Raw genomic sequence first — 18,283 nt, 5'->3', positions numbered from 1 at the left:
GCTCGGGGCTGCGCGGAAAGCGCGGGGCGGATCCGGAGCGGGGAGCGCGGGCGCGGCCAGCAGCGGCCAGGAGGCGGGCAGGCGGGAGGGTAGGCAGGAGGGCAAGCAGGCAGGAAGCACAGACGCAGCAGCCACTGTTCAGGGCTTTATTTGCAGGTGCAGCTGTGCTACATGCACCCACGGAGGGGAGGAGAACCCCAGGACTTGGGGGGCTGCAAGGAAGGAGCAGACACCAGCCTTCAGCCCTGCCACCAGTCCCTAGCACGTGGCATAAGCATTGGCCTTCTCCTGGATCTCCTCCAGCAGCCCCCAGACCCGCTGCTCCAACGCCTGCAGTCGCATTGCCTTTGCTGCCATCGTTCGCTCATTGGCCCCAAAGTGCTGCTCCAGCTCTGCAAGATGGGGTCACAGTCAAGGTGCAGACCCCTGCCATGTCACCATCCCCTGTTACCCTTGGGGCGCCAGGCAGGACTTGCCCAGGGGAGACATACACGGGGAGGTGAGCGCTAAGCAGGGTCGGATTGGTACTGGATGATGCCTTCAACATGCACCCCGCTTACCTTCCAACTTCCTCTTGCTGTTGCTGGCCTTGTCCAAGAGGTCCTGGGCCTCTGCTGTCAGCCGCGTCACACGCTGCAGGGCCCCACCAGACACCCCATCCAGCCCACTCACCCGTGTCTTCAGCACCACATAGCGCTGTGTCACCTCCGCGAGGTCCTGGCGGTACAAGAGCACAGCGGTGCTGAGTCTTCTGCCAGCACCTCATACCATTGTGGCGCCGTGCTGCAGCCAGGCGAGGCCAGGACTTACCTGAGTGAGTGTCCCAGAGGTGGCAGTGGCATGTTGCACCCTGTCTTTGGCTTGCTGGGCCACACGGCGAGTGTCCCGGCCCTGCTCCTCCAGGGTGGTGATACGCTGTGCCAGCTCCTGCAGCCGCCGCTGCACTCGTGACTCCTTCCCCTCCAGCGCCTTCAGCCTGCGTTCCGCCTGGGCAGGCATGGGCACTGGCTGCCGGTGGGCACGGCGACCACCGTGCCCATGGTGCCAACCCCACCATTTTGGCAAGCCCATGGCACCCACTCTACACAGTCCATGTCCCCCTGGCACCCTTGCTGTGGCATCAGCCGTGCTCGTCACAGCACCAACCCCCTTACTCCCACTGCCCCCACAGCACTAACCTTATTGCCCCTAGCATAGAATCAAAAAATTATTTAGGTTGGAAAAGACCTTTCGTATCGAGTCCAGCCATCAACCTAACACTGCCAAGTCCACCACTAAACCATGTATGTCCCTTAACACTACACCTACACACATTTTAAATACCTCCAGGGATGGTGACTACCCTTAGCAGCCTATTACAGTACTTGACAACCCTTTTGGTGAAGCAATTTCTCTTAACGTCCAAACGAAATCTTCCCTGGCACAGCTTGATGCCATTTCCTCTTGTCCTATTGCTTGTTTCTCGGGAGAAGAGACCAGACACCATCTCCCTACTACCTCCTTTCAGGTAGTTAGCAATAAGGTCTCCTCTCAGCCTCCTTTTCTCCGGAATAAACAACCCGTTTCCTCAGCTGCTCCTCACACAACTCGTGCTCTAGACCCTTTCACCAGTTTTGCTGCCTTGTCTTTCTCATAGTGAGAGGTCCAGAACTGAATGCAGTGTTCGAGGTGGAGCCTCACCAGTGCTGAGTACAGAGGTATAAGCACTTGCCTACTGCTGGACACAGGATTGCCAATACAAAAATGCCCAAAGCACCCAGCTACCCAGATGAGCACCACTCTCATTTCCCAGTCATGCCAGCAGCACTGGCTCCACCCTCTGAGCTCCATTGTGCCAACAGCTCCAGTGCCCCTCACCTCCTTGGCTCTGTTCTCAGCTGCCCGAATGGCATCTCTGGCACTCCGTAAGGCGTTCCCTGCCGCCGTTGCCTGTGTCTGTGCCATCTCCAGTGCCTGTTGTGTCCCGGCCAGCTCATCCCTCACACCTTCTGCTCGTTCCCTGCAGCAGCACGAGCAGCTTCAGCCCCTGCCACCACCAGGGGATGGACCCCAACCTTCTGCCCATCCCAGCATTATCACCTGCCACTTGCCTGGCATCCTGCCCCTGTGCCAGCAGCCCCCTGGCTGCAGCCAGCCCCTGTGCCGTGCTTTTGAGCACTGCATCCACTCCCTCCAGTTGACCAATGCTCTCCCGCATCTCCTGCAGCAGCTCCTGGATCCGTCCGGGGCTGCTGGGCAGGGAGATGTTCAGCACCTGCCGGGCCACCAGCTCAATGCTGCCTGGGTCAGCTCCCTCCTCTGCAGGGACACAGGAGCAAGGCGGGGTCAGGGTTCAGAGTGGGCAGACTAAGCCCTGTCATGCCCATGTGCCCATACCATGCCAATGCTACCTGCCAGGAAGGCTTTGATCCGGCGGATGAAGTCCCGAAGCTGAGTCGTTGCCTTCTCCACACGGCTGCGGGCAGCCTGCGAGTGCCCCAGTGCTTCCTCTGCCTGGCTCCGTGCCCCTCGTGCCAGCTCCTGCACCTCCTGTGTCTGGGGGGCATGAAGTGAGCTGGGGGCACAGGGCAGCCCTGGCAAAGGGTGTGGGAGGTGGGCAGGGGATACAAAGGGACACACAGGGATAAGATGGAAGCATGCAAGGGAACGTGAGGTGGTGTGCAATAGGGTACACAGAGGCATAAAAGGGGTGTGCAATTGGACATAAAAGGGTTGTGCAAGGGGGTGCAGCAGTTGCCAAAGGGAGCAGACAAGTGGCACAAGGGGCATAAGAGTGACATACAGCAGGGAATATACTTGGAGCATGGAAAGGGCACAAGTGCAATGTGCAAGGGGACATCAAAGAGATGAAAAGGGCATAAGTGGGTCATGAAAGTGAATACAGAGGGACCTCAAAAAGTACTACGAAATCACCATCTCTACCTTCTGTGCCACAACACCAAGCTTCCCCAATGCCACCTCCAGATGCTGCGAGGCATTGCGGGCATTGCCCAGAGCTCGAGCTGAGATGGGCAGTGCCCCTGTGCACCCTGTGCCACCACAGTGCCGTGCCCCTGCATCGTTCCGGCACAGGGCTCCTCCGCAAGGTGCTTGCTCACAGCTCCAGTCCCCAGGTGCCCCACAAATCTGCAGTGATGCAATGGGGTGAGAAGATAGCTCATCAGCACACAGGGGGAGAACCTATCTGCTGCCCGTGGCTCCCCCAGCGTGCCTATTGGCCCCACAGTGGTCCCGCTCTCACCTTCTCATTGATCCTGGCAACACTGAGCCCCATCACGCGTTTCTGCACCTCCCGCAAGGATTTCTGTTCCGCAGCCGTGCCACGCCGGAAGGCATTGCCCTGCCGGCGCAGCACCCGCTCGGCTGCCCGCCGTGTCGCCTGGGACCTGCTCAGCTCACCGGCTGTGCCGCCGGCCACCGCCGCTGCCTGCCGTGAGCCCTCCACTGATGTCAGGATGCCACGGTAAGACTCTGCAGGCGACAGTGTCACGTTGGCGTTTCGCTGGGGTGGTTGCCACTGAGCTCCCAGATCTTCACTGAATGCTCTTACCACCGAATCCAGCTGCTGCTACAGTGCTGAGGAGGGTTTGGAGGTGGGAGGCAGTTCGGTTGAGATCTCCCAGCCTGCGGTTCAGCCCAGCTAGCCGCTCCAGGTGCCTCACATCCACCTGTGCCAACTGATCGAGATGTTGCTCCAGCTCTTGAAGCTGCTTCCAGAAGTCATCCAGTTCCATCCTTTGTGGGGGAAGAGGGGTCACAATCCTCTTTGGGTGACAAAAGGGAGTTCCCCTTCACCCCAGCCACTTCGCACACTTGCCTGGTGCCATCCAGCCTCACGGGTAGCCCATCAAGGAGGGGGCCTCCAGGGCTGACCTGCTCTCCCAGCAGCTGCTCCACATGCCCCAGGGCCTCCTCCAGTGCCCGCAGGCGGCGGGGGTTGAGCTGGGGTGCAGACCCTCCCTCCTTCAGTGTCCGCACCTGAGCCCCAAGACGCCGCAGCACATCCTGCATGCTGCCCAGGGCTGGGTCCCAGCGCCCAAAGCAGGGGTGGCAGGGAGAGCAGTGTGGGAAGGCCTCCTGGTAGCCACGCTGACAGCGGTCACAGCGCAGCCCCCCAAAGCCTGGCCGGCACCAGCACTGGCCACTGGCCTGATCACACTGTGGGCTCTCAGCACCCAGTGGCTCGCAGTCACAGGCTGTGGAGACAGGCAGCAGCATGTCCCAGCCTCCCTAGAGACTCCCCTGTCCCTGGAGTGCCACCATATCCCACTGTGTCTTCAGTGTGCCACCACGTACCCAGGCCCTCCTATGTTCCCACAAACCCACTATGTACTCAGGATCCTCTAAGTCCTTCATGTGGCTAGAGACCCACCATGTCCCCAGCATCCCACTGTGTCTCCAAAGGCCCCCATGTCTTCAGCGTCCCATCATGTTCCCAGCATCCCACTACAGGTCCAGGTTCCCCCACGTCTGAAGGGACCTACTATGTCTCCATGATTTCATCGTGTTTCCAGGATCTCCTGAGTCCCCAGTGTCCCACTGTCTTCCCAGGGCCCCCACATTTAGAGTCTCCCACCATGCCAACATGGCCCCCCATGTCCGTAGAATCCCACCTGTACCCAGGGCCCCACACTTCCCATGTTCCCAGAGCCTCTGTGTCCCCAGTCCCGAGGACATGGCCCCACCTCGGCACTCCTGTTCAGGGTCTCCCCAGTGATGCTCCAGGCACTGGGAGCAGACACGTCCCCCAAAGCCAGGCCGGCATTGGCACTGCCCTGACACCTGCAGCAAGAGTGGCTTGCTCAGCCAGGCAGGTGGCTCTCCAGGCACTGGGACGGCAGAAGAGTCATGCCAGGGTGCTGGGGAGACTCACCACGTCACAGGCAGGGTTCAGAGCATGGGTGGGGTGGCAGCCACAGGGCTCACAGCCCCCTGGTCCCCCAAGTCTCCAGAAGTGAGGTATGCAGCGGTCGCAGTTCTTGCCCACCACATTGGGCCGGCAGGCACAGGCACCTGTGCCACGGTCGCAAGTGCAGGTGCCAGCAGTGCAGTGGGAGGCCAGGGTTCCTTGCGGGTCACAGCCACAGCCTGCAGGAGAGTGTGTGGCCACGTGGGGCTCAGATTATATGCCCCACCCAGGTAATGCCTTCCTGGCAGCTGGCTCCCACATCCCAAATCCACCTGGCCCTGAACCCATGAACAGCTGCAAACCACCTGACCCCAACACCCCCACAGCCCCCAACCCTGATCCCTGTCCCCTGACAAGTCCAGATCCCAGACACCCCAAAAATCAGTCCAACCCAACTCCTTCTTACGAACCCGATGCCCCATCCCACAATGCAGCCCCAAGCCTCACCCCCACACCAAAACCTGGCATCACACCAAATCCCCCCACATCCCTCAACCCTTGCACAGCCACAGCCCCAGCACAGCCCTCCTGTCCCACTCACGCCGGCAGCTGCGCTGCAAGGCATTGCCATAATAGCCAGGCTGGCAGTGAGCACAGCGGGGCCCACTGGTGTGGTACAGGCAGCGCAGGCAGTGCCCCGTCTGGGGGTCACAGGCCCCTGGGTCGCTGGTGTCGATGTTATTGTTGCACTGGCAGGGCCGGCACACACCTCCCTCCATGGCTGGTGCCCCAAAGTAGCCAGGAGAGCAGCGGTCACAGCGGGGCCCTGCAAAGAGATGGAGGCTGTGGGTGCTGCTGTCCCACAGTCCTGCTGCTGAGAGGTCCTTACTGCATGGTGCCCACTCTGCCCCTCACCAGCATATCCGGGTGCACAGAGGCAGACGATGTGGTGGGTCTCTTCATCGGCATGGCAGGCACTTCCATGGTAGTGCCGTGTGCCAGGGTAGCCGGGGCAGGGGCAGGGCCGGCACTGCTGCCCCGAGCCTAGCACTGGGTCCCCATAGTAGCCATCCTGGCACCTGTGAGGATGACGGGTGAATGTCCTGGGGGTTCATCCCATCCATCATACCTCACACCACCGTCTCATCTTGTCCATGCCATGCCATGGCATGGTATTCGATCTCATTTTATCCATCCCATCATACCCCACTGTACTGTCCCATCCAATCTCACTTCATCATATCCCACCCATCATATCCATCCCATCTTACCATAACCCATCCCACCATCTCACTGCATCCCACCTTATCACATCCAATCGCATTTCATGCCACACCACACTACCCCGTTCCTGACCACTCACCTCTCACAGTGTCGGCCAGTGGTGTGGTCACGGCAGTGCAGGCAGCTGCCTGTCTGGGGGTCGCACTCCTCGGCATGCCCATTGCACTGGCAGGGCCGACAGGCAGGGAAGCCCCAGTGGCCAGGCTGACACTGGTCACACTGTCGGCCCACAACACCAGGCCGGCACTGGCACTGCCCACTCACCGCATCACACAGCTGTGACATTGAGCCCTCTGGGGAGCAGGCGCAGGCTGCCGGGTGGGATGGCTTGGGTCAGGCACATGGATGAAGGGACACAGACAAACAGACAGACAGGGGTCCAACACCCAGGGCATACCCAACCACAGGCTACAGCACAGGAGGGCTCATGTGGGTGCACAGGTGAGCAGACGGATGGACAGACAGATGAAAAGTCATGGAAAGAGAGGGAACTGGGATCCATCCCACAGGCTGCAGGACAGTGAGGCTGAGATGGACACATGCATTAACAGATGAGCAGACAGACAAGTGAACGGGCAGCCAGTGAACACAGCTGGACTGACAGACAGGAGGGACAGGAATGCCTGGCAGATGCCACTACTTACGGCTGCAGCCCAGGGGCCCAAAGCCGTAGCTGCTTGGAGCACAGTGGTCGCAGCGCCGGCCATGCACATGGGGCTTGCAGTCGCACTGTCCTCCCTGCACCTGGCACTCGCTGCTGCGGGAGCCCTGCAGGTCACACTGGCAGGCTGTGGGCAGCAGGGTCCGCATGGGGCCAGGGCTGCCCTGCCCACACCCTGCCTGCACCGTGCCCCTACTCCCTTGGCTGACCCTGCCACGAGGCATGGCCGCATCTTGATCTGCAGCACTAGGTAACCCTGCCCACCCCTGCAATGGTTAAGACCTTGTCCTGACTCACTGCAACAGCCCTGATCACATCCTGACCCACTATGTGGATATCCCTCTCCACCCCTGCCATGGGTGTGGCTCCATCCCAACCCATTGCCCGTTACTCCTGCCCACCCTGCCATGGTCATGGCCCCATTTGGCATAGTTCTACCTTTGCCCACCGTCCCAAACCCCATCAGGGTGCCCTACTCACGCAGAGCCCTGCCATGCAGCAGGGCTGACACGCTGCAGACCAGGCGTGTGCAGGCCTGGGCCAGGGTGTGTGGAGGGGCCATGCGAAATGCCTCCAGGCACCGATAACGCTCCAGCTCCTCCCGGCGTGCTGCTGCTTCTGCTTCATGGAAGCCTGGGAGCTCCAGCACCTGTGGCAGGAGCACCAACTGCGCAGGGCAGTGAGCAAGGAAGAGGAAATGGGGCTGGAGAAGCACAGCAACCCCCAGCCGTGGGATCTGGCCCCTGCTCCCAGGCCAGATCCACCTGTCTGAAGTGCCCCAGCCTTATCAACATCCCTACCTTCACTGATACTCCCACCCAAAGTGACATCCTTGCAAGTTTCCTTGTCCCTATCCCCACTGACATCCCTAAGGTCAACCCCAACTCCATCAACATCCCCAGCCCCATCAACATCCCCATCCTCCTTCCCATCCCCATCAACACCCTCATCCCATCCCCATCAACACCCTCATCCCATCCCCATTCCTATCATACTCCTATTCCAACCTCCTTCATCATCCTGTCCCTACTCCCAATCCATCTTCCCATCTCTGCCCCATGTGCAGTCCAAACAGGGGTCACTTCCCACACCAACCCATGGTCCCCCAACCCTGCATATTACCCCATCCTCGCTGAACCCCAGGCATGGGGTGGAGCAGGGCTCCCCTCACCGAGTCAATGAGGATGAAGGCACTGGGGTGGCGCTGGGTGACACCAGCTCGTTGAAGCCTCACTGTCACCGTGTAGGGGGTGCTGGGCTCAAAGCAGAAGGGCCGTGACAGCAGCACGTATCTGTGCAGAGGCAGGTGTCCAGGCATAGGCACAACAGGCAATTAGGGACAGCTAGAGGACAGCAGCAGGACCCATCCCTTGTCCCTATTTCTATCTCTTGCTTTTGTGGTAAGACTATCCCTGTTTCCATCCCATGCCTCAGTTCTGGGAGTGTATCAGGGCTGTCCTCATCCCTGTCCGGTCTTGCTCTTTGTCTCGATACACACCCTCTCCATTCCCATCTTCATCCCCATCCAATCCCCATCCCACCCTCCTCCCTTCCCATCCCCTTCCCACCTCTGACTGTGGGGCAGGATCTCACGGTACATCTGCTCAGAGGGCAGCAGGTTCCCGCAGCGAGGGCTGGTGGGCAGCACCTGGGAGCTGACACTGACCACAGCCTCCCAGTCCTCAGCTGACTGCAGCAACAGGGGAGGTGGTGTCAGTGCCATGCAGTACACACCATGGCCGTGGCCGTGGCCGTGGCCGTGGCCGTGCTCACCTCAGGCTCGTAGCGCAGCAGCAGCTCGTAGTCCATTGGGTAGGGCACGTTGTCCACGCGGAAGGTCAGGCCAGCCCCGTCCCGCACCCGGGCAAACCCTGAGCCCGTCCACGTCACCATGCGCCCAGTGCCATCCCGCAACACCTCCTCCACATCCGGCTGGGCAGGGCACAGGCACAGCTAGGTCCTGGTTCACAAGGCTCTGCTCCCCATCCATCCCACACCGCAGCACTCTGCCATGCCCCACGCCCTGGGGCTCACCTTGGGGGGCTGCTGGCGGATGCGGCGTGAGGGAGCACGGGGCTGAGGGGCATGAAAGGGGCTGCGCTGGTGCTGCGGGCGTCCCTTCTGTTCCCCTGGCTCCCCAGTGTCATACTCCAGGCAGTCCTGGGGCACCTCAGGACGTATGGCACCCTGCCAGGACAGGATCAGGGGAAGGGTGGCCATGCATGGGGACAGACATGCACAGAGCACAGTGACAGCCACATGCAGGACAAGGTGACCACCATGCATTGAGCACGGTGACAGCCATGCACAAGCCCAGACTGAGAGCACAGGGACCCCAGCAGGAGACTTACCGGGAGCTGGGGGTTGCCATGGCTGTGGCCGGTGGCCTGCTCAGCCTCATAGGTGTAGTAGTCGAGGGGGGCACAGAAGAAGCCAGGTTGTACCTGGTCACACTGCCGTCCCATGAGGTGGGGACGACAGGAACAAGCCCCATCCTCCATGGAACACCTGAGGGCAACCATCCTGTCCATCCATCTGCCCATCTGTCTGTCACTGTCCTCATCCATCTCTCCTTCCACCCCTCCATCTCTGGAGATGAAGACCCTTCCATCCCTCCATCCCACCCCCCTCTAATCTCCCCAGCCTTGTCCTCATCCCTCCCTCATCCCATGGGTGACCCCCAGCCCCAACTCCCAACCCCCCAACCCTGTGCCCTGCTGGGTGTTGTGCTGGGCCTCACCGGTTGTTGTAGGCTCCGCCGAAGTCACAGGCACAGGGCCGACAGCCCCCCACATCATAGCTCAGGCCCCAGAACTCAGGCTGCAGTGAGAAGGGGGGGATGTAAGGCAGGTGTGGGGGCAGCCTGGCCCTGGGGGTTGCTGTGAGGCTGGGGAGAGTCAGGGCTGTGGAGCATGGTGTGGGGCAGGCTATGGGCAGACTGTAGAGCAGGCTGGGAGACTCACCACGCACTGACTGCAGGAGCGCCCGGCCACAAAGCGTTTGCAGTAGCAGTCCCCGCTGATGGGGTCACAGGGGGAGCTGCCTGCCACTGTGCCCCGTGGGTCACACCTACATGCTGCCTCCACACATGCACAAACCCCCATATGTGAGGGGCTGCCACATGGCAGGCAGCCCACAGACTTCTTTGCTCTCCCTACCCATCCCCTGTCCCCCTCCATCATCTCTCTGGCCCTATTCCCCCATCCACATCCCACCATCTCCATTCCACATCCTTCCATATTCATGCCACCATCCCCCATCCCTCCAGCCCACATCTTTCTATAGAATCATAGAATTGTTTAGGTTGGAAAAGATCATTAGGATCTTTAAGTCTAACCATTAAGCACAGCTAGGTCCATTATGTCACTAATAACCATATCTACTCCATCCTCATTCAGCCATCCCATCATATCCCATCCCATCCCATCCCATCCCATCATCCCCATCCCTCCACTCCACATCCTCCCATGCCCATCCCTGGGTCTGAGCTCACGCTGACAGCCCTGTGGGTCGCCGTGGCTGAGGCCGTAAGCACCATGCCGGCAGCGGTCACAGCGGGGACCGGCCACGTTCTCCTTGCAGCGGCACTGCCCTGCAATCATGCCCAGTGCCACATCTGTGTGCCCATCACAGGCACCTCCGTCCAGTGAACCAGCTGGATCACAGTCACAGGCTGCAGAGAGGGAGACCATAAGGAGCTGCAGCTGGCACCAGCAACCAAGGGGCCAGGGCTGGCGACGCTGGGAGCTGCAGGGCTGGGGTCTCATGGCACTCACGGGCGCAGGCGGTTGGGGCACGGATGTCGGAGCGGGGGTGCCGGTAGTAGAAGGGCTTGCAGAGGTGGCAGCGGCGGCCCATGGTATTGTGCTGGCAGCCATCACACACAGCCCCACTGGTATTCCCCGTGGCCAGAAAGACAGCCATGTCGAAGTGGCACTGCTGAGAGTGCTCATTGCAGTCACAGCCTATGGGGACAGCACTGTGACACGGCATGCGGCACCCCAGTCCTGTCAGGCAGCACTCCCAGGGCCAAATCCCAGCCTGCAGGACTCCCCCATCCCCAACTCCTCAAGCCTCAGCCTGCAGAAACTGCAGCCCCACACCCCAGCAGGATGCACCACAATGCCCCCCACATTTCAGCCTGCAGCACCCTAACCACTCCCCAAGCCACATCCATGCATGCAGCATCCCCAGCCTCAAAGAACAGCACATGGCACATGGGACCCTCAGCCCCCTGCCCCAAGCCACAGCCCCTGGGACGCTGAACCCTCCGCATAAAACATGCAGGACCACCATTCCCCCAACCCATTGTGTAGGGTCCCAAGCCCCTAGGCACAGCATGGCACTGGTGCCAGCTCAGGGCACTGACGGCGGCAGGCGTTGGCGTTGGAGCCCTCGGCCGGACGCCAGGGCAGGTCATGATAGAAGTCCTGGCAGCGCTCGCAGTTCAGTCCCTCTGTGTGATGCTCACAGACGCAGCGCCCATGGATCTGGTGGGGGAGCACCCATCTCAGCATGGCTGCCCCCAGGTCCCATGGGTACCATGCTGTACTGATGGCTGCATGCAACTCACCATGCCAGGGATGGAGGATGTTGGGGCGCCAGGTGCTGGGGCACAGTGGGCAGCATGGCCATGGCAGAAGCAGCTCCCACGTAGCACCAGCTCATCCACAGCGTAGTAGTATTTGTGCAGCACCTCCTGCCGTGTGTCCAGCAGGTTGTCCCCCAGAGTATGCAGCTTGGTGAGGTTCACCCGCAGGTTGGTGACACGCAGCAGGTCTGAGGTAGGAGGGCATCATCAACACCCACCCTGCCACCCACTGGCACCGCTGCCACAGCACCCCTGGCCACGCACCCTGGATTTCCGGGCTGTAGGGATCTGCCACTGGGATGGAGGGGTCCAGCACCTTGAAGATCACCTGGTGGGAAAAGGGATGGGTGATCCCAGACTCCCTGTCCTCCTGGTCCCAGCTGTGCCCTGCCCCAGCTGCACGCACCTCCCCATGGCTGGAGGGCTCGATCTCGGAGTACCGCTGGTCACACAGCACCTCATCCACCAGCCCCAAGGGCTGGACGGGGACGTAGGGGAAGAGCTTGGAGCAGTTGTAGGCAAAGTAGCGGTAGACCTTCCAGCTGCGCCCGAAGTCAGAGGAGCGCTCCACCAGCATGGCCGCAGGGCGGAAGGTCTGTGGGACACCCAGCTGGGATGGGGGCTGGCCCTGCAGCCCCTCTGGGCCCACCCCATGTCATCTCATCCCACTCCATCCCAGGCACTCATGTGCTGGGACCCACCTTAAACTTCATGATAAGGTGAGTGAAGTGGAACTCGCCCTCCAGGTCCAGACGGATGCTGACATACTCAACACCTGAGGGGGACAGAGAGGTGATGGCTGAGGCCAGTGAAGACACCCCCCCGCCAGGATGCCCGAGCCACACAGCCCCAAGGCACATGCACTTGGGGACAACCCTGCTGCTGCTCCAGCCTCACCATTCTCTGACTGCCACCAGGTCCGCTGGCCTTGGGGGCCGGTGAGGTAGATGACGTTCTCGATGCGGTGGCTCTCAGGCAGGGATGGGTCCCGCGAGTCGCAGGTGAAGCATTTCTCTGAGTCCTGTGCAATACCACCAGGGACAGGCAGCTGGAGGCTGCAGCAGTGCCCAGCTTTGCTGGTGCTGTGCTGGAGCCATGCCAGGGCTGGATGGGCTCACCTGGAGGTGGCTGACGATGCAGTACTCCTGGGGCCTATCCATCCCGCAGGTGGAGGTGGCACTCAGGCGGGAGGCACGCCCCACCAGCAGGTTCCCAGTGGCTGGGTAGCAGCTGCCATGGGAGCAGCCATGGCTGAGGTTGGGCTCCTGCCAGCTCCCTGCCACTGGCACCCCTGCTGCAGAGAGCATGATGGCATGGTCTGGGAGCTGTGCCAGGGCCCCTGTATGCCCCCTGCATCCTCTATGCACCCTACATACCCGTCTGGCACCCACCCCACCCCCATCCATCCGTCCCATCCTGTCCCATCCCCATGACCTGACCCACTGATGCAGCACAAAGCTCTGTGACCCAGAAAGGTGCTGGCAGCAGCTCCAGGGCCTCGTGACCGGGGGGCAGGGATTTGGGCTGAGCAGGCAGTGGGGGTGAGCAGAGGGCTGATCTGCCTATGCTCCTGGGGGGCCAGTCAGCCTCATGGGGCCGAGTGGTGGCAGAGGGAGTCAGGAGCCAGGTCAGGCGCTTGTTAATCCCACAAAGGCTCAGCACAGTCCAGATTCCCCACTGGGATTTGTGGCAGTCAGGCCCTGGCTGCTGCCAGTCAGGGAGCATCATCATCACCACCATCTCCTCCGCCTGGACAGGAGTCCCAGGGTCACCACAGCCCCTGGCACCACGGGTACACAGGGTGACCAGCCATGCACGGTTTCCCAACAAGGCCAGTGCCTACCCAGGAGGAGAGCGAATGCCAGGAGGTCCATGGGCAGCTGTGAGCTCTGCCTGGGGAGACACAAAGAGAGCAATGCAGCAGGGCATGGGGTACAGCATGGGGAGCAGAGCGGCCTGGGCTTAAGTGTCTCCCAGCTCTGCAACAGCTCTGCACTCCAGGGCCAGCCCTGGGAAGCAGGGTTGGGTGGGATATCAGGGTCACAGAGTCCCTCGTGGGGAATCACCTAGCATCAACCTTCGTGGCAATGCCCCAGATCGAGGCACACAGCCATGCCCTACACCCCCAGACGCTGCAGGAGCTGTGCCGTGTACCCTCCTGCCCTGCTCAGGGTAGATTCATCCCTATGAGTGCCACTGCTGTCCCTGGGGGGTCCCAGGGCCGGACCAGGGCCAGCCGGGAAGGGAAGCCAGGAATGTCGGAGCCGGCTGGGCAAGGTCGTCCCTGCCGCTGGCCAGGGTCCCGCTGTTAAATTTAGGTTGGAGCTGTCTTTTGTGCTTCTTTCGTCCCGGTACCGCCCGCTCCCAGCGTCGCAGTCGCTGGATCAAAGCCTGGCACCGTCGCTGCCCAAACACATCTTTCCTGTCCCCACGCAGGAGCCAGCCCCAGGCAGGGGGGATCGGGTCGGCAGAGGAACCGCGGCTATGCCCCGACCCCGGCCCCGCTCGAAGCCGTGCCAAGGCGGATGGCAAAGCGGTGCGGGGCCGCGTGCTGGCACCGGGGTCCCCGAGCCCCACGAGACCCCGGTACCTGGCGTCCTGCGGCGTCCGGCGGGGCCAAGGCCAAGGGCGACGCGGGACCTGCTGCCGCCCGGGCTGGGCTTGCAGAAATGAGTCGGGGCGAGGGCGGCAATGGGATGGCGGCGGCTGGCGGCCCCCCTTCCCCGTGAACGATTCTTATTCAAATGTGCTGCCCGCTGAAAGGGACGGCGGTCTCCAGGCTACGGGAATGTCACTGCCGATTCCTTCTGCCTGGAGGCCCCCACCGCCCGCCCGCGGAGGCCAGCCCGGCCAGGCGTCGGCAGCCCGGGCACGCCCCGGCCCCTGTGCGGCACGGCGGGCCCCGCCGGCGAACAAAAGGGCACCTCGTGGGCCAGCAAGCCAGCGGCGCCGCGTCCCCCGGGCTCCCGGCACGGCGCGGCAGGAACGCGCCCGCCGCCGCTTGCAGACAGGCACACGGGGCGGCCCGGCGGGACGGGTGCCCGATGTGCTGGGAACGAGCCAGCGCGGCGGCGCTGGGTGCCGCGGCACCGGGCTTTGCCCCACCTGGGGATGCCCCGCGGTGGAGGCACCGGTGTGTCTCGACTGCAGGGTGGAGCCGTGCCGGGCCTCTGCCCCACCACGACGTCCCTCCCGACGGACCTGGCCCATCCCACCGTCACGGCTCCTCGAGCAAAGTCCGGCACTTGCCAGCCCTGGGAAGTGCCCTGTGGGTGCGGAGGGAACCCGGCCCATCTCTTCCGAGGAACCCCGTGGCCCTTTCCTTGTGTGCCACCTCGTGCAGGCTCCCAGCACCCAGCCTGTGTCCCGGGGCTGTACCGGTGCCAAGCGCTGTGCTGTACCCTGGGGGTCCCTGCCACACACTGGCTCCTACCTGTGCCCGTGGGGTATGGGGCACCGGACAGGTGGCTGATGACCGGGGTGGGCTGCAGAGTTGGCCAGCTTGGCCCTGCTGGGCTCAGGCTGGGCCCTGCTGCTGTTCCTGGAGGAAGGTAGACGGCGCCTGTCTCCTCCTCCAGTAGCTGTGCCAGGCGAGGGGAGGGACCTGCCCGCACCCAGCTTCAGCCAAGGTGAGGCAGAGGCCAGGTACACGGTGGCAGTGGCCTACATGGTAGTACCCTGTGCCCAGCCTGGCCAGAAGCTGGCACAGCATCATCACAGGGCTGTTGTGCCCAGTTGTGCATGTGGGGCCAGAGACAGGCAGCCCAGACAAGACTCACCCAGCATGGCACAAGCTTGTCTGTGCCTTTTCACAGCACGTCTCCAGCAGCAGTGCCAGGAGCCTTAGGGCAGCACAGCAGCCAGCCACGCTCCCTCTGCACCTTTGCTGGATAGCTCTTGCTCCCAACACCATTCTGGTACCATGCACACCACTTTACCCCGAGCCAGGACCCCACTCACCCTGTTCAGGTCAGCACTACCTGGGATCCTTTGGACTGGCAGCCAGCAGCCCCAGTGTCCTGTGGGAAGCAAAGCCCTGCACCGGGGCCAAGCTCAAGCAGAGTCCTCGCTGTCACACAGCCATGGTGCCTTTTATTAGTCAAGGCTGAAGGAAGGAAGAGGAGCCATGTGCTCTCCACACCAAGGCCATGCTCTGGCTGCCTGCCGATGAGCAAGGTCATGGGCAAAACAGCAGCTCCCTGGGCTGCTGCCCATCGGGGTGCCAAACCCTGTGCCCCCAGAGACACCCCAACAGCTCAGGCTGGTGCCACACACCTCAGCAGGACAAGGGATGATGTAGACAGAGCCTTGCTAGCTCTCCATGGCTGTGCTCTCAGCAGGGGCTGGAAAGCTTGGAGGAAGTGAAGGCTGTGTCTGGATTGCCTCTGGCAGTGCAGAGTGGTGGCTGGGAACCACCACCTCCTCAGCTACAACTAGCAGGAGATGAGCTGATAAAGAGCCATCCCCACTGGCCAGCCTGTCTGTGTCGCAGGGATCTTGCCAAGCAAACCTTATCTGCTCCGAGAAGATAGAAAGTGGCCTGATAAAGGCAACTGTAACAGGATCTCCGGCCTCGGAAAGCAAAGTAAACGCAGGAGGGAGGGATCCTTAGCCAGACCCGAGGGACAAGCGAGGTGTCTCAGCCCAGTATCAGGCATCTCCCAACTGTCCTGAACACTGCTGACTTCCCACCGGCAGTTGCAATCCCCTCAGCTGCCCCACAGCTGAACATGTTGGGGTAGCCTGTGTCTGCCTGAGATCACAAGTCTGGGGGCAGTCGTGCTGTCTGGAGATGTGCCAGTAGCTCTGCTGCAGCCCTCTGTCATCAGCATGTTAAAACTGCTGAGCATCCCCTGCTTCCTCCGGTACCCATGGCCTCAGCTCCACCAGCACCTTTCAGCAGTGGTCAGAGCACTTTGGTCACAGACCAAACGGCTTGGAGGGATGGCAGTGGGAACCAGCAGTGCTCCTCAATTTGGGACACATAGAAGAGGATCCCCCTGCCAAGACTCAGCAGAGCCCCTGGCCTCCTGGGGCAGCCTCTTATGCCTGGCTATCCCTGCTTGGACTGACTTCAGTGGGCTCAGTAGGCAGCCAACACTTCCCTGAACATCCTCAGTAAGCAGGAGAATCACTTAACCACTTCCCTCCCTGAGGAATGAGCTCCAGCACTGGAGCCGCTGCCCGCTCAGGGGTCACGGTCCCAGTGCCGTTAGTGCCGGGTCAGTGCAGCAGCCCCGCAGCACACAGCAGATCTGCAGCACACACAGGCTAACAATGGCACTTCTGTGGCATTAGCTGGGCAGAGGGTCCCGGCTGCGGAGCAGGCAGAGGAGGCAGAGGACGGGCGGGCAGGCAGGAGCTGGCAGAGTGCCGGCCAGCACAGCGCCGACCCGGCGCGTTTCTGGGAGCTAACCTGGAATGCAGATTTATGCCAGTTTACACCAGTTCAGCGCCAGTGCCACCTCTCTGGAGCATTTCTTATCCTGAGCCAGGCATTCCTTAACGGGGCCTGAGTAGCTCCAAACCTCACTGAGGGGAACTGAGGAGGTGGTGGTGGTCTCCAGCCAAGAGTGCCCCTCGCAGCAGCTGGGCACACAGGAGACACCACTTCAGAGAACTCACATGGTGCTGGGAGCAGGACTCCAGGGAGGAGCAGTCTGGCAGGGCCCGAAGAAAAGCTGGACACACGAAACGGTTCTGAGCACCATTTTACTGCAGGGCTGGACACCAGCTAGGACTTTATAACAGAAAGTTCACTTAAGAAAAAGACAGCCTGGGTTTTGTCCCATTTCCTCCAAAGAGCAGAATAACACTGACGCTGTCTTCTCACCAAACAATGCCATTCCAAAATATACAACACCGAGTGTGGAGCAGCCCAGCCACATATTCAACATTAAATATTAATATAGCTTCGGAAACATTCTACACAGGCAAGTGAAAGAGTAAAAAGTTCACTCAGGAACAAGATGGTCAGTTGCTGTAAATTCACCATACAAAAGTTTTGCTACTCGCCATCCCACGGGCTGCAGGTGCTGCTCCCTTGCTGCCACTCAGGATCCCCATACCCCAGGGGCTGCCCAAGGCTGAGCCAGCAGCACTGGTCCCAGCTGCAGCAGGTGGGTATCATGCTGAGGCATGGATTTGGATGTCTTATAGACAACAGTTGGCAGAGACGAGTGCGAGGGGCCAAGCGGTGCCCACCTGCAGCCCCACGTCCCTCGGCGAGGCTGCGGTGCCTCTGCTCAGGAAAGGCTGCTCCTCAGGAGCGCTGCGCTGGCAGCAGGAGGAGGGAACAGTGTCACACACCGCACCCTCCCCACCACCACCCACGCTCCTTTGGTCCCGTCACAGGCCTGGGCAGCGTGGTGGAACGGGGGCAGAAGGGGAGGTATTTCATGGGGTGGCTTTCCAGCACCTTCTCTTTTACCAAAGCACTGCATGCCTGACTGCACTGTGGGAATCACCAGACTCTCACAGGGTCTGCCTGTAGCAACTGGAAAGGAAAGGGCTAGAAAGGGCTAATTAAGACAATGAGGAGAGTCCCAGACGGTAAGGGACCTTTAAGGGATTCCTTGGGGCAAGGCCTAATTGTCCCCACAGGGGATGGTATTTTGGCTGCTCACTGGAGAAGTGCTACCCCCTGCACGGGGACCCAGTGGGTCTAAGTCAGCATGCACAGGGTGGAAAGCTCTGCAAGCCAGGGAGAGGCTCACTTCCCCCACAGCCACCAGAGCAGGACTAGTTTGTGCAACTAACTGGACAGAAACCAAGGGTTAGGAGGGACACCTCCACGAGACCTGCCCCCAGCCCATGCTCCAGAGCCTGCAGCACCAACACTTGAGCGATGCTGCCAGACAGGGCAGGACAGGCTCCGTCACCTGGGTAGGGACAGAGA

General features: G+C 61.2%; 1 protein-coding gene across 1 annotated transcript; it reads right to left on the bottom strand.

Moving 5' to 3' along the window:
• Window positions 1-138: 138 nt before the first annotated feature.
• On the bottom strand, window positions 139-14,258 carry LOC104305125 (laminin subunit beta-2-like). The gene is made up of 35 exons (XM_054180252.1): window positions 13,976-14,258; window positions 13,229-13,278; window positions 12,504-12,679; window positions 12,283-12,406; window positions 12,087-12,160; window positions 11,792-11,980; window positions 11,650-11,713; window positions 11,368-11,573; window positions 11,164-11,284; window positions 10,571-10,759; window positions 10,288-10,467; window positions 9,758-9,870; window positions 9,535-9,614; window positions 9,146-9,302; window positions 8,829-8,981; window positions 8,568-8,726; window positions 8,363-8,484; window positions 7,966-8,086; window positions 7,275-7,461; window positions 6,778-6,921; window positions 6,213-6,444; window positions 5,765-5,928; window positions 5,451-5,675; window positions 4,874-5,088; window positions 4,686-4,782; window positions 3,818-4,196; window positions 3,551-3,735; window positions 3,242-3,471; window positions 2,923-3,126; window positions 2,391-2,535; window positions 2,091-2,298; window positions 1,858-1,999; window positions 811-987; window positions 561-717; window positions 139-392 (listed from the first exon to the last, which is right to left on the bottom strand). The coding sequence occupies exons 2-35, from the start codon at window positions 13,257-13,259 to the stop codon at window positions 259-261; spliced, it is 5,484 nt and encodes a 1,827-aa protein (XP_054036227.1). The 5' UTR covers window positions 13,260-13,278; window positions 13,976-14,258; the 3' UTR covers window positions 139-258.
• Between the last annotated feature and the right edge of the window lie 4,025 nt (window positions 14,259-18,283).

The sequence above is a fragment of the Dryobates pubescens genome, chromosome 1 (genome assembly GCF_014839835.1).
Source record: "Dryobates pubescens isolate bDryPub1 chromosome 1, bDryPub1.pri, whole genome shotgun sequence".
Lineage (NCBI taxonomy): Eukaryota > Metazoa > Chordata > Aves > Piciformes > Picidae > Dryobates > Dryobates pubescens.
Note: the sequence above shows the minus strand (reverse complement) of the source record. Positions and strands in the feature narration are given on the sequence as shown.